This window comes from Achroia grisella, unplaced genomic scaffold, assembly GCF_030625045.1.
Source record: "Achroia grisella isolate CSIRO2021 unplaced genomic scaffold, CSIRO_AGI_Agris_v1 utg642, whole genome shotgun sequence".
Classification (NCBI taxonomy): Eukaryota; Metazoa; Arthropoda; class Insecta; order Lepidoptera; family Pyralidae; genus Achroia; species Achroia grisella.
In genome coordinates this window covers 2,008,776-2,024,361 of record NW_026712979.1, presented here as the reverse complement: position 1 = coordinate 2,024,361, position 15,586 = coordinate 2,008,776, and the positions used below count along the sequence as shown (strand labels likewise).

Sequence of the window (15,586 nt, the reverse complement as noted above, 5' to 3'; positions counted from 1 at the left end):
TTTATATCTGCCATATTCTTTTAATTCCTTTACCGTTCCTTTTGGTGTAATAAGGTTAGTTACATATTATTAACTCTGTTATAATTATATACATTGTCTCCCCAATTGTTCTCTTTTTTCTATTCTTTGTACAATTTAAGTACGTATTTGAGTTCAACTTTCATTTCACTATATTTTATATTGTGAAGTGGAAACATATTTTTTTTTAATTTAAAACTCAATTTCAAAATTCTTTCACCTATGGAGACTGCATTGTCAGGCAATAATTTAGATACATTTTTTATTTAAGTATTACTTAATTTATTTTTTCAAATTAGTTTAAACGCTTTTATTATACGTGTTGTTACTACTATTAACTTTTATTTGTTGTGTGTTTTAAGATTGAAATAAGATATCTAATCTATTATCTATACATATATATTAATACGTGAAACACAAACTTTGTAACCCTTTCAAAAATTGTGCTAACGGAGGAGTATGATAATTCACACATTTACTTACTATAAACCCTTTAAACAATAAATGTTGAAGTCTGTTGTCAAATTGAGAATAGATTAATATTGTTTACTCGCCCCGGCTTTGCCCGGATGTATTATACATGTAAACATGTGTTGCATATATATATAAACCTTCCTCTTGAATCACTCTATCTATTTAAAAAACCGCTTCAAAATCCGTTGCGTAGTTTTAAAGATTTAAGCATACATATGGACGGACAGACAGCGAAAGCGACTTTGTTTTATACTATGTAATGATCTTTAATGTAAAATTGATTATGTTTGAATTTCGACCACTAGTTATTATAGTTGTTCAATATATTAGCATATAGATATTGCGATACTGTTCATAATGTTCGTTTTTATAGTACAAGCCTTAATAGTATCATATACAATTCAACACGAAAACAGTCTAGCGCAAACAATAAGCACTTTAGCCAGCCGGCCCGGCATATCGGCCTGTTTTGCATTCAATGTAATGATTGTAATCGATCCTGTACTCACTTCAACATGCTTCAACACACCAGCTATTGAACTTGACGATGTTTCAGATCACGCTTGCCTGTTCGTGTGTTTGTTAATTTATCTAAAGAGTTATACTAAACTAGTCCAACTTTAATAGTAGGTATAACAGAAATGTGTACTTATTTTTAAACTCGCGTTTATTATATATCTATCTAATATTATAAACGATTCTTACTATATTGTAAGACGACCTCAGTAGCTTAGCACACCGCCTTACTTCCGACGGTCGCGGGTTCGATTCCTCGCACGGCATAAACATTTGTAATCATGAGTATCATTGTTTGTATCGATCTGGGTGTTTTCTATGTATGATATGTATGTATTTACGAAAAAAAACTATGTATTTGTATCAATTATCTAGTATATAATTGATACAACATACACCCACATAACACAAATTTTAGCTAGCTTAACTTGGGTCTAGATGGCGCTATGTGAATTGTTCAGAGATTATTATTATTATATACACGGAAGTTTGTGGGTATGGGTGGATGGATTTCTCTTTTACACAAAACTACTGAAATGAAACTTTACAATAATATAACTTATAACTAGTTATTAATATAGTTTTTTAACACGAATAATTTTATGCTAAACTAGCTATGCCCCGCGATTTTGTGTTTTCAAATCGCTTCATAAAACAAACTGACACAAAATTATATTGTTATAGTAATATTCTCATAGAGTCAATCTTTTAAATGATAACCATCATCCATAAAAAAAATATAAAAAAAAATAACCTGATCCGTGCTGATATGAAAAACATAAAACTCTGCTTAATTAACTTATTTTAAGAGCTATTTTAAGTTGTCTACTGTAGGCCTGCAAATCGCCGCCGGCTGAGGAATGATAAAATTTTATACTACTTTTTTTTACTTCCTCTCCTACTGATAATTATTCGTATGTCCTCTCTTTTTGATTTCATATCGGAGGATGAGACAAGAAGATTACATTTTATTATTATTATTATTATATTATTATTATTATTTGTGTGTTTCGCTTTCTCAGCCTTTTTGCTCGGGTTTTTTATTATTAATTTTATTATTATATTCATCAAAGTTCAGAAAGTAGAGTTATGTATATAGACTGACCATGCGGCTGACCGCATGGTGCCTGAGCTTAATTTTTAAGGAACCTATTTTTTAGAAGGATCTATTTTTTTTATTTGCGATAGTTCCAAATTTAAACAATATAAGACTATAGGTAATCATTACATAGTACAAAACAAAGTCGCTGTCGCTGTCTATCCATATGTATTCTTAATTTTTTTTTAAACTGTTTTTTATAATCGTTATAGTGATTCAGCAGGAAGGTTTATATATATAATACATGTACAACCATGCGAAGGGGTGAGTAGCTAGTATAATATAAACTTAGCGATAAGCATTAAAAATTAGACGTTAAAAAGTTTATCTTGTAAAAAAAATGTAGAAATCTTTAGAAATACCTATATATTGTAGTTATATCACCTATAAAATTATATTTTCTATATTACATAAGCTTATTTTAATTTGAACTGTGTTTTTGGAAAAAAAATGTATTTTTTGTTATATTCAGTAAACTTATCTACTTTTACAATCTAAATATTGTTTCTTTTGCTTTTAAGAAAATTTTAATATGTGTATAAGTAATGTAATGCAATGACATTTGTTACCTTTTCTACTATTATTATTAACTGAAGTGTAAACTTTATGATATGTTGTAAACGGACAGATACACGGTTTTTATAATGAACGGCTTAGATGATTATTAAAAAGCTTTTTATTAATAAATTGTATAGTATATGCCTGACCTGTATTTTATATGAAGACATAGACAACATAGATATCTGTCTGTCTGTATCTACAGACAGACAGAAATCTTTCTAAGTGATAACTATCTACTTTCGTCTTAATATAAAAGCTCTAGTAAGTTCTATTCCACTTCAACCTATAACATTCCATTTTAAAATAAGCAAATACAAATATTTTTAATGTTTAAAATAAACCTACTTTGAATATCAGAACTATCACATAATCACAATTTACTATCAATCATAGGATAACCCGCTAAGTATTATAATTATGAAATTATACTTTCATTTATACAAAACTTCATACGCACAATTTTTTTTTATCTTCTGTTACCTACTGTAATTAGATTAAGACCAGAGCCTGTTGATTTACAAGGCCTTATGCCTTACTATTCCTGTGATAGAGTACTATCACGCTTTTTAATATACTAACGACCCGTCCCGACTTCGCTCGGATGAATTACAATCTTTGAAATTCTCGGCTTGTTCTACACTATAACTTGCATGTATTAGACCTATAAACTTTCCCCTTGAATCACTCTATCTATTGCAGAAAACTGTATTAAAATCCGTTGAGTAGTTTAAAAGTTATAAACGAACAGACAGCGGCCAAGACTATATTATACTATGTAATGAAGTAAACTTGTGGTACACATCTATAACAAGAGTTATGTGGAACATAAATGCACTACATTCAGTTCTAGGGACTGGCATAACTTTACAACGCCTACAAACTACGCTAGTTTGGTAACTATAAAACACATAATTAGTTATTAAATAGGATTATTTAATTGTAAACTATTACAAACCTCCAAAATCCTATCAACAGAACACAATTTTGTGCACAAACATAATGAATTCTTGTTTTATATACGGAAAAAAGCTTCGTTATAGATACCCGATTAATATGTACACAACAACTGTGGTAATAATTATTAAGACACTACACTGCAATCCGATAATCACGGCTTAATATTTTACCACATTTCACATATATAACACGTTTGTTTCAAGTTTCTCGAGTGGCAAACGGTCGCGCGCGGTCGTACCGTCGTATACGAAGGCTCGGAAGGCACTGCCAGAGAGACGGGATGATGGGGGGGCGCCCCTTCAGAACAGGTTGGTCTCGCATACCGTTTGAACGCCAATTCCACAGCCTCGGACAGGGATGCAACGTTGTTTGGTTCGATACTTGGATAAGCATTGATAACAGATAAAGTAGGTAGATACCTTGAGGAATTCCTTGCGCTTGCAAATTCGGCGTTGTTAATTTCATTTTTGGTGTTGAATTATGACTTGATAGTATACATATTTGGTTTTCATTTCAACCGTCATACTCGTGAATGGATATCATTTGTAGGGACTGCACTCATTTAATTATAAAGACTTATATTCTTCTTTAAGTTTAAAGAATCTTTCTATATCGAAAACGAGATTATTCACACAAAAAGTTATATTCTGTTTTGTTTTGCCTGTTTTTTTGTCTGTTCGCTTATATCTTTTAAATTACGCAACGGATTTTAATGCAGTTTTCAGCAATAGATAGAGTGATTCAAAAGGAAGTTTTATATGTATAATGCTGTTATAGTAAAGAACAAGCCGAGAAATTCAAAGATTTGTAAGGCATCCACGCGAATCCGGGACGGGTCATTAGTAATATATAAATAAGCAAACCTATAGTATATTAGCTATTTATTACCCGAGACTTCGTCTCCTTTTTTAGATAAATCCCTCCTTGCGATACGTGATGATAATACAGGTTTCATAGAAAATTCCATTCAGATCCGTTAAGTCTTTGAAAAAGTAATAAATTTAATTACAGTTTTAATTAAAGGTAATTACAGGCTCAATCACATGTTTTTAACGCCAGCATTTAGAGAATAAAAAAAATAATAACTGTACAATTAACACAGCGCCATCTAGTCTTGGGTACTAGACAACTGATATAAATATATATACTCAGATAGCTTTTTATTGTAAATACGTACGTAATATACTTAAAAAAACACACAGAACCATACAAATAGTAATACTCATAAATACAAATATAAGCAATGTGCGAGGAATCGAACCAAAACCCGCGATCATCGGAAGTAAAGTGCTAAACTGCTAGACCAGTGAGGCCTTCAATTATTATTGTTATATGAGTACGGATTCAAACCCAAAGAATATATTTAAGCAGTAAATGATAAAATTTTTGTACTCCAATCTGCTTTTGGGTTACAGCTATTATCGCGCTGTTTTGCACGAATCAAGTACTAAGAATTAGGGATGTTATGGTTAGGTTTCGGATACCTATAGGAATGATTATTATACTGGATACAGATACGGATATGGATATGACATTATTTCGTATCATCCGTTAGCTTCGGATAATTTCGGTGACGAATATAAATTTTTTAAGGAATTTCAAAAGTAATATATATTACTATATATTACTTTAATTAACTACACAAATGAGTATTTAATAGAATTAGTGCTAATTGGTGGTTTGTATTCACACACTTAAACTTAAAAATGTAAAGTAATAATAAAATTATTTAAAAGAGCAACACGCAAGTTTCTTGCTCGTTCTTCTTGTGATGAGACAGCTTTCCGAACGAGCGGTAGATTAAAAAATGTAATGACTATTCAAAAGTGCTTCAATGTAAGTTTATTTGAATAAATGATTTTCTATTCTATTCTATTCTATTCAAGTAGTTAATTGACGACCTCGGTGGTCTAGCGGTCTAGCACACCGCTTTACGTCCGATGGTCGCGGGTTCGATACCTCGCACGGCACAAACATTTGTATTGATGAGTATGATTGTTTGTATCGGTCTGGGTGTTTTCTATGTATAGCATGTATGTATTTACGAAAAAAAATTATCTATGTACTTGTATCAGTTATCTAGTACCCGTAACACAAGCTTTATTTAGCTTAACTAGGGACTATATGGCGCTGTGTGAATTGTCCTGAAAAAAGAAATGGTTACATAACACGTCTCTATTAGTCTCCGCCCCTATCCGATATTATCCGAAACTTTTATTTCAGTTACGGTTTCGAATATTTTTATATATCGGATATCCTATAATTTCGGTTACGATTATGGAGCTCCCTAACATCCCTGCTAAGAATAATTACCTATACTCGTATTATAAGATTTTTGTGTTTGGGTAACAAAATGGTGGGGATTGGACAAGAAAATTATGTGATCATGATCGTGGCAAAATAAGCGTGGAATCCCATCGATGGCTGTATAAGGCAGATGGTAACATTTCGCGGCATTCCAGCAAGGGCGGCGAAAAAACATTTGAAGATGTCGTTAGGGTGGAGACACACTGGTGACGGAGCGGTCGTGCAAATTCAAATTCAACATATTTTCATATAGGCCTATTATAGACTCCTATAATATGTCAAATTTACCGTCAGTTCGGAATTATTTCGAGATGAGAAGAACTGACAACAAACTAAGATTGTATTGTTTTTAAATAAATGTTGTACATGTTTACAATAATACAGATTCATTTTTAAATTCAAATTTGGGAAAGGACCTGAATTTATTTAACCATTTAGCTCATCTGCTTCTTCACACAAGTGCTTGCTCGTTCTTGCTCGTTCTTCTTGTGATGAGACAACGTTCCGAACGAGCGGTAGATAAAAAAAAATATTATGACTATTGAAAAATGCTTAAATTAAGTTTATATAATATAATTTTCTATTCTATTCTATTCTTCCCCATTTATTTCAAAGTGTAACACGCAAGTTTCTTTCTCATTCGTCTCGCGATGAGTCTGCGTTCCGAATGAGTGTAAGATAAATCTGACTATTTAAAAGTTCTCATATTGAGTTTATTCTGGATATTACATTAGTCTCCAAGTATGACACTAATTCTTAAGTTAGTTTTAGTTTAGTTTAATTGTAATTCTTAGTCGTGTAACTAACAAACTAATTCTGGGAAAATATTATTCAAATTCAAATTCTAAATATCTTTATTCATGTAGGTCTATTACAGACTCTATAGATATGTCAAATCTACCGTCAGTTCGGAATGATTTCGAGATGAGAAGATTTCGTTTAGAAAAGCAACACCTTGGGGTCTTTAGCCAGTAAGAATTCAACAGTACCTGTTGCTTGTCCAAGGCGTGCTGGTTTCCATGAGGATTTTCCCCAACTTAAAAAGAAGTCTTGTGAGTAATATCCAAAGCTTAAGTTATTCTTTTTAGGTAGTCGGTCCTAAAAGATTTACAATTCAACTACCCATAGGTTATTGCCCCCAAAGTCTATGCTGGGGCTAAGGGGTTCAAAGCCCTCACCACAGCCACCCTTCACCTGTTTGTTTGCTATTCTAATTACATTAAAAAAACGTTTTAACAACTGTATGTACACAGCTTAAATGGGGAAGTGTTTCTCAAATCGTGTGCACATCTACAAGACTCGTATTCGGGGATTAACAGCGGTATATCTACAAGACTCGTATTCAAGCGGCATATTTTATTTCTTATACAGCTTATATATTTTTTAATTCGGTCAAATCAAATCAAAAAATATTTATTCATGAAGCACCCTTCGGCCTCTTGGTTACAGTTTTTATCGCAGTCCCTACTGACCAGGCCGGCTAGCTAATTCAGTTGAGAAAAACTGGAAACAAGCTCATCTGGCACATATTTTTGATATAATTATTTTTTTAATCTCTAAATGTAATTACATAGCATATAAGTACTTTATATGTCTAGTACATATATTTAAAATAACAAAAATCTCTTATTCGTTCAAGTAAGACATATAACATCGACAAGGTATTATTATTATATTTAATAATATAATAATAATGTCACACAGTTCCGTCTAATCCGCAGCTAAGCAGGTCTATGTTATGGGTACTAGACGACTGCTATAAAGTTAGTTTCTTTTGTTATGTTTTTTAGGACTTGGAATATTACTAGGTGTTAAGTCCTAAAGCACTATGACCTACGTCTATTGTATTAAAACTCTACCAGACAACTCATAATTTGTATTCCCTTTGTATCAGGATAGTGACGGCTTTAGCATTTCGTGGAACCGCCGCACAAATGCCAAGTTCTTGTGTGGCAGAGAGAGAAACTCCAAGTAGTGCCTGAGTGAATCAGATTTAGGTTTTCAGGCTCCATTCTAATACATTGACACTCACCTTCACGACTGCTGCCATTCTCCCTATACCCCATAAATTCCGGTATGAACCCGCAAATATTTTCATTATTTACAATTCATTCTGTACATTTTCTCTTATTTATATTTGATGATAAGCAATCAATGTCACCTTTAACGTCAGTTGAATGTCAATTGATTTCTTTAATTCATTATATTTATTGCTTTGGATACAAGTCCTTTTGAATCAAAACTTAACAAGTAGGTATAAGAATTTTTACAATATAAATTTTAAACATAAAGTCAATATCGAACATACATCAATTACAACTATTTCTCTATTATAACGAACTTATCTACTAGTCAGTGTTGCCACTTTACATTTTATTGCCATATTAGGACAATATTGTAATAAAACTATTTATAAACTAAAACAATATTTATGTTATAAATATTAGAAGTATAAAAGTTTGTAAGGATGTTTGTTACTCTATCACGCAAAAACTACTGAACGCATTTTGATAAAACTTTACAGTAATATAGCTACACAATGACATATAGGCTATATTTTTGTGTTTTTTGTTGCCTATGTGTTGAAATTTAGCGCGGATGAAACCGCGGGCACATCTAGTCTATACATATAAATACAATTTTAACTACATGCATATGAATATAAATACAATACATACACCAAAATAAGATTTTTTACAATAGTTATCTGTCTGTCTGTCTGTTTGTTCCAGCTAATCTCTGAAATGGCTGGATGGACTTTTTTTGGCAGGTAGCTGATGTAATAAGGAGTAACTTAGACTACATTCATTTTAGAAAATAAACTTTTATTTTAGGAAATTAAAGTTATATTCCACGCGGACGAAGTAGGTGCAGCTAGTATTAAATATAATTATCAAAACAACTTACCCAATTGACATGAAATTTCCAATATATATTTTCACTAAAATTGGATAAGCCGTCAAAGTAGGTTAGCAGCCAGGATCATTGATAATGAACGTAAACGTGATCAAAATCTGACCAGACGTTTCAGAGATTAGCAAGAACAAACAGACATTTTTTAATAATATTTTTTTTAAGTAAGCACATACTTTCATATAGAAACGAACCATCGACCGCCTTCCCTCTACAAACGGTGCCCTTGGAAAAGACATCAACGACTTACTTTGTTACTTGGCCACACAAGGAAATAAATGAAATAAATTATGTAATACTTGGTTTGAAAATTGTTATTCAAGAAGTTAGTGGTCATCCAGTGCTGGAAATTCGACCATAACAAGATAATATTGTAATACAAAAACAAAAAGATCTTTGAACCAGCAATAACAGTTAAACAAACGAGTATATACATATATGTGCGTGTGTTTTTTTTTTCTTAATTCAATAGATTTTTTATGTGATATTTTAAGAAATATTAGCTCCTGCGTTCCTTCTCTATATAAAGTATGTGTGCGAATTTCGTACTCATCCGTCCGCACAAATGGGATACAAAGTTTTTATTTCACGTATTTACTATAATATATATATATAATGATAAAAAAAATATTTTCATTATTTCTCAATATACCTATGTTAATCAATATTAATAATGAAGAAATCAGCACAAGACCAACAGAGTATACTCTATATAAAGTACATAAATAATCAATGAAACCGTCTAGGAGTAATTAAATATAAGTAATTATATTATAATATATATTATTATATAAATAAAATAAATCGATTCTTAGTTTAGCAAAGATATTAAATTACTTGAAATCTGTGAGTCTATCGCGAAGATTAAATTAAGGCCAATAGACTAGTAGCGACATCTAGTATAAAGATTGGCAGTTTATGGGTGGAACATGAAAGATAACAGCGGGTATGAAAATACAGTGAGTAAATAGAAAATGTATAATTTTTTCTGTCAGAGATAAACTTAAAAGCGGGAGATTAATCTAAGAGGCGAGGGATGGTTTTAAAGAGAGAAACGGAGCATCTAGAGGTAAAGAATACCCCACAAATAAACAGACTATATAAAAACGTTGTTGGGCAAGAGAATTTTGGAAAAGGAGTGCAAAATTTTTTATATAGTAAGTCTTTTAACAATGTGGAAAGAATTCAGTAATATTTGTAACTTCGCACCACCAACTTTGCTTAGTTTACGCTAGATGGCGTTGTATGTCATAGTATTTCTATTATTAAAATACTTTTTAACAAAAATAACAATATAATAGCATTATACGTCATCGTACTATTTCTTTATTACACTTTGTAACAAGATAAAGATGCACGTATGTCTATAATTTCTTAGTCTTGGTTAAGGGGATTTGTTAGTACCTACTGTGGACAAATGACCCCTATGCTAACAATGTATCAGGTCAGGTTTTCTTCCACGCGTTTCTGCCTAGAAACTATCGAGGTGCCGATTCACCCTGATTTACCTTGATGGACTAACTGATCTGACTTCATGTTCATTTTATCATCATCTAATAGCGCTAACACAGGCGAGTGCTCCATGCCATCATCCATTAAAACAATTGTCCAATAGACTAGTAGCGACATCTAGTATAAACATCGCCAAGCAGAGTTCATCATTCCATATGATAAAAAAAATACTGGTTAACCCTGATATGAAGCTCATCTTAACATCCTCCACTGGTGGCCAGACAGCGTATAGTATACCTTCAGCTAAGGCACTACACCATTCCATTATGACTCATTTAAAATGCAAATCATACTTAGTCAGAATCATTATGGCGATTATAGTCTATAATTTGAAATGAGTATTTATTGTATGAAATAAAAAGCATACTTACTTATATATTTATTATTTTATTTACATTATTATGGTTAAACTTGACTGAAGGCAATATATCTATGTAATTTTATTACATCTGTTTGTTACATTTTCACAACCTTTTTTATATATGAATATAGGAGGTTCTTACTAGATTTGACTGCAGGGAGAGAAACACAAGCAATGAAGGTGTGCGTTGACATTTGTCCTTTAGACCTACACCAGGGTCACAAGTCCCAGGAATTGTTCAGTTTCCCTCTCTGCCATTAGAGATGAACCTAGCACTCATACAGAATGCTAAGTCCATCTCTGAACTCTCAAACTGAGGCACAGTGGTGATCTTATAAAATATTAAAATACAGTGTTAAACATTAACACTGATTGTCAGCAACAATAATAAAATGTTGTAAGATTATTTTTGTGATGTGATTGAACCATTAAACAATAAATTATATTTACTGTTTAATTATCCACGGAATATCTCTTCTACTTTCTTCTATAGTATGTCATTGGTTGTTATTTTTACGACCAATTATGCCAGTTCAGGAATAGAGTTGAATAGAAAATCATTTATTCAAATAAACTTACATTGAAGCACATTTGTATAGTCATGTCATTTTTTTTAATCTACTGCTCATTTGGAAAGCTGTTCACAAGAAGAACGAGCTAGAAACTTGTGTGTTGTTCTTTTAAATAATTTTGTTATTTTTCATTTTTAGGTTTAAGTGTGTGAATAGAAACTAAAAGGTGTGAAAATATTAAATAGTAATATAGTTCAGGTATCAGAGGGATGCAGTATACAGAAAGCATATCCAAAATACCACATAATATTAGTCTTTCTGGTGTCAAAAACTGAAAAGGAAAACAGTAATACAGATATTGCCATTAGATATGAAGATACAAGTGTGGTCTATTGATTATCATAGACTTCATTTACTACTGTACTTTTTATATAAAAAAACCAACTAGCTCATAAGTTACAGTTAGTGAGAGCATACAGTTTAATAAATAGACATACACAATATTTTTTTAAAAAGAATTACTTCCAATAACAAAAAAAAAATGGGAATAATTTGAAAGCATCTTTCAAACAAAATTAAAAAACAAGTTTATAAATGACGGAGTTATGAAGTAACAAGCCTTTAAAAAGTACAGTCAAATTAACTAACTAATAATCTAACATTATCTAAACCTTCAAGTGATCAGCTCTGTGCTATTTGGCTTGTAATTAACAATAACTTTCTTAATGTTCAACTCCAAAATTTCATCACATCATCGATTAAATAGAAAAATGTCATTTTTCAATATAGAAGCTAGAATTACCTCATTTTATATAAATCAATCAAATCAACCACGCCGTCTTAATCATTATCTAAATACTTTTAAAATTATATATAATACTTCTATGTAAATTAAAAACTTAAAAAAAATATTTGTGATTTAAAAACTTTAAATACTCGTCTTTTTAAAAATGAACTTTTAGAATATTGCCATTTTTCTATTTAACCCATGATATATTTCCATTCTTTTTTAAATGTAGCATAGACTATCATAAAGTACAAGCAACAGATACTAATCCTTAATCGGCCAGTGCCAGATTTTTATTTCAAACGTTAAACGCAACAAATAGTCTATATACACATAAAATCAACACATTCAATTATAATTCAAGTTAAATGGCAAATGTGGCCAATACACAGGTTTGTTGTTATCACTGTCATCAATATATTTTGACTGTAATGCCATTTCTAGTGCTGATATTCTTTGCCAGTCTCTCCCATATAAATCCATCAATCTTGCTTGCCTCTGCTCTGCAGTTTCCTCAACACTCTCTTCCATTTCTGTATCTAAATTTTCGTTTGCTTGACTAGCAGTTTTCAAACGTTCTTTCTCGAGTCTTGCTTCCTCTTTATACCTAGCGTTTGTCGTTAAGAACTGAATAAACTCCTCACTAACTTCAAAATCTTCGTCTTCTTCACCAACGCCATCTTCATCGGTGACATTCTCTTCCTCAGATTCCGATTGTTCTCGAGTACTGCATTCAGATCCATGTGGATTGTAATGTTTCTTACGTATTATATCGTGTAACACTTTGTTCTCATATTCGAGAGACTTCGCACGTGCTTTCCAGTAAGCCAACTGGTGTTTCAGTTGCCATGTAGCTGCAGATGCGAAATTTTCAGCCCAATCCGACATAGCGAAGGTCAGTTTGGTAGTTTTCTTTCTATCTCTTCTGGCTCCTACTTGTTTATTCTGATTACCCTTTTTCTTTCGTTTATTACGCTTTTTAGAGGGTAGTTTATTTTTATGAGAATTCTCCTCGGGTATATTTTTAAACATTATTACTTTTATTTGTAAGTTTGTTTGACAATGACGCGAATAAGCATTGTTAATTTTGACAATAGTTCAGACTAATATTAATAATAGAATAAAACAGCACTCTGTGAAAAAAAATAAATTTTATTTGTGAGGATTTTTGGGTACAAAACTGCATCTCCTATATAAAGTTATTACCCTTAGAATTAATACCGGGGCAAAGAGGGTCGCCACGAGGAAGGACCCTAATCAGACATTATCGCTCTGTGCAGATTGTCAATTTTACATGACACATATCATATATGACATTTTGTTGCTTATACTGTTTTTTGTAAACTTGTAATCAATTTCCTATTTTTATTTTTAAATAGTTTATATTATATATATACAGAAAAACAACAAATATGAATTACAAAGAATGTTGTCGTACATGTTTGGGGACTAGTAAAGAAAAGCGTCATATACACACCTCTGTTTCTGTAGCAGGAGACAACGTGCTGCTTTCGGATATCTTAAAAACATTCTATAATTACAAGGTATTATTAAGGCATCATTACGCTAAATTTCTGTCCCTCAGGCAGAAGTTGGTCTTCAGTAAATTCTTTCACGCATCTGTAATGTCGGTTTGTCATACATGGCAGATGAAGATATGTAGGTCCAACTACAGTCCACAGTTGAATAGTTGAAAATTTGTTCTATATTTTAGAAGTTTTATAGAATCTGTTTTGGGATTTTGAGTATTTTTAATAACGATAAATAAGTATAGACTGCTACATATACTCAATTTCCTTTACCTATCGTATGTGGTAATGACCAAAAAATACATGTAAATTGTAGTCTACCCAGGGACAGTATCTATGAGTATTCTTAAGAGAAAAGCTAACTGCTATGTCTGCATATTGGCCATTATTTTAAGAATTTTAGGGTATTGGTTTAAATATGCTTCTGATAACTATCAAAATGATCTGGATATTAAATTACTAAATAACTAGTAATTAATTTGTCATGATGAGTTTACATTCTTTCATTATACATGTAGTAGTACATGCATATCATCATCATCATCTATAAAAATAGCTAGTACTTATACAAAAATAAATGTAACTCATTAAATTTTATATTAATTTCAGATTTCACCTGAAGATGATTTCTACCCAGAATATATATGCATAAGCTGTGTCCATCAACTAACTATAACATATTCATTTAATATACTAATACACAGAAATGCTAAAACATTAGCTGATAACACAAACTTAATTGATTCCAGCGACCAGTATGACTATTCTTTTGAATCTGACGACAACAGACAAAACTACAAAATCAAGAGATATGAGAAAAGGAAATCATTGAATAGAATCAAAATAATAAACTCGGAAACTGATGTGCAACCTTTGTTCTGCGTTGAGTGCAAATCAGAATTCCATTCTGTGAAATCACTCAGTGAACACTGTACAACCAGTCATCCTGTCAAGTCTTCTGTTGGTAGGGACTGTGAGTACTGCAATGAGAAGTTTAATGATTTTCGTTCACTTGTATTACACAGAAAACTACACTTGAGGCCGTATCTATGTGAGAACTGTTGGGATGGCTTCTACACCATAGACCAACTAAATTCTCATTGTTGTCAGCCCAACATTGATGGGAAAGACAAAAGTAGGTCAGAGAAACTGCTACGTCAATGTGATCAATGTGGTAAATCATATCCAGCTGGCTATATCAGAATTCATATGTTAACACACAGCAATGATCGTCCTTACAGCTGTAAATTCTGCCCAAAGAAGTTCAAAGTACCTGGAGGACTCCATTCCCACATACTATGGAATCACAAGAGAACAAGAGACCATAAGTGTGAGGTATGCAATGCGACATTCATATCGTCTAGTTCAAGAAGCTCTCATATAAGGAAGAATCATTTGAAAGAGAAGAAATACAGTTGTGATAGTTGTGGTAAACGATTCTTCTCCAAATCGGAGTTGCAACGACACTCACTGACACATACTGGAGTGAAGAACTTCCACTGTCACATGTGTGACAAGTCATATCAGACGCGGTACGGACTGAATGTACATTTGAAGTCCCATTCGCAAATATCAATGAATGTTCTAAACCTATAGTTATAATATTTACAACTACTATTTTATTGATCTCATTATAATTTATTTGAAAATTTAAATATATTAGAATTATTAATTTAATGACAGTATTTTTGACTATCACATTGTAGTTTTTTATATAATAATAATATATGCAACTGTAATGGAAAACTGCCAATATGATGATATGTGGTAACCATCGCCTATATATGTAAATGAACAACACAAGGGATTTACTGTAATGATACCACTCAATCTTTGACTCAGATGCCATATTTATACATTCTGTATTTAAAAATATATGTTTTATCTGTCCCATCAACTGGTATACAATCCTTTTACAAATGCTGAATAACTTTATTATAGAACTAGCTTTTGCTCGCGTTAATTTATCCCTTTAGGGTAGAATTTTATCAAACTCCTTTCTTAGGGGATGACTACGTCATAGAAGCTTTATGCAAGCAA

The 15,586-nt window shown here is 31.8% G+C and overlaps 2 protein-coding genes across 2 annotated transcripts; one reads left to right on the top strand and one right to left on the bottom strand.

The window, feature by feature from the left end:
• Positions 1-12,178: 12,178 nt before the first annotated feature.
• On the bottom strand, positions 12,179-13,073 carry LOC131849501 (uncharacterized). The gene has a single exon (XM_059199581.1). The coding sequence runs from the start codon at positions 13,047-13,049 to the stop codon at positions 12,366-12,368; it is 684 nt and encodes a 227-aa protein (XP_059055564.1). The 5' UTR covers positions 13,050-13,073; the 3' UTR covers positions 12,179-12,365.
• Positions 13,074-13,367: 294 nt separating this feature from the next.
• On the top strand, positions 13,368-15,339 carry LOC131849483 (zinc finger protein 268-like). The gene is made up of 2 exons (XM_059199563.1): positions 13,368-13,561; positions 14,156-15,339. The coding sequence occupies exons 1-2, from the start codon at positions 13,430-13,432 to the stop codon at positions 15,140-15,142; spliced, it is 1,119 nt and encodes a 372-aa protein (XP_059055546.1). The 5' UTR covers positions 13,368-13,429; the 3' UTR covers positions 15,143-15,339.
• The last annotated feature ends 247 nt before the right edge of the window (positions 15,340-15,586 follow it).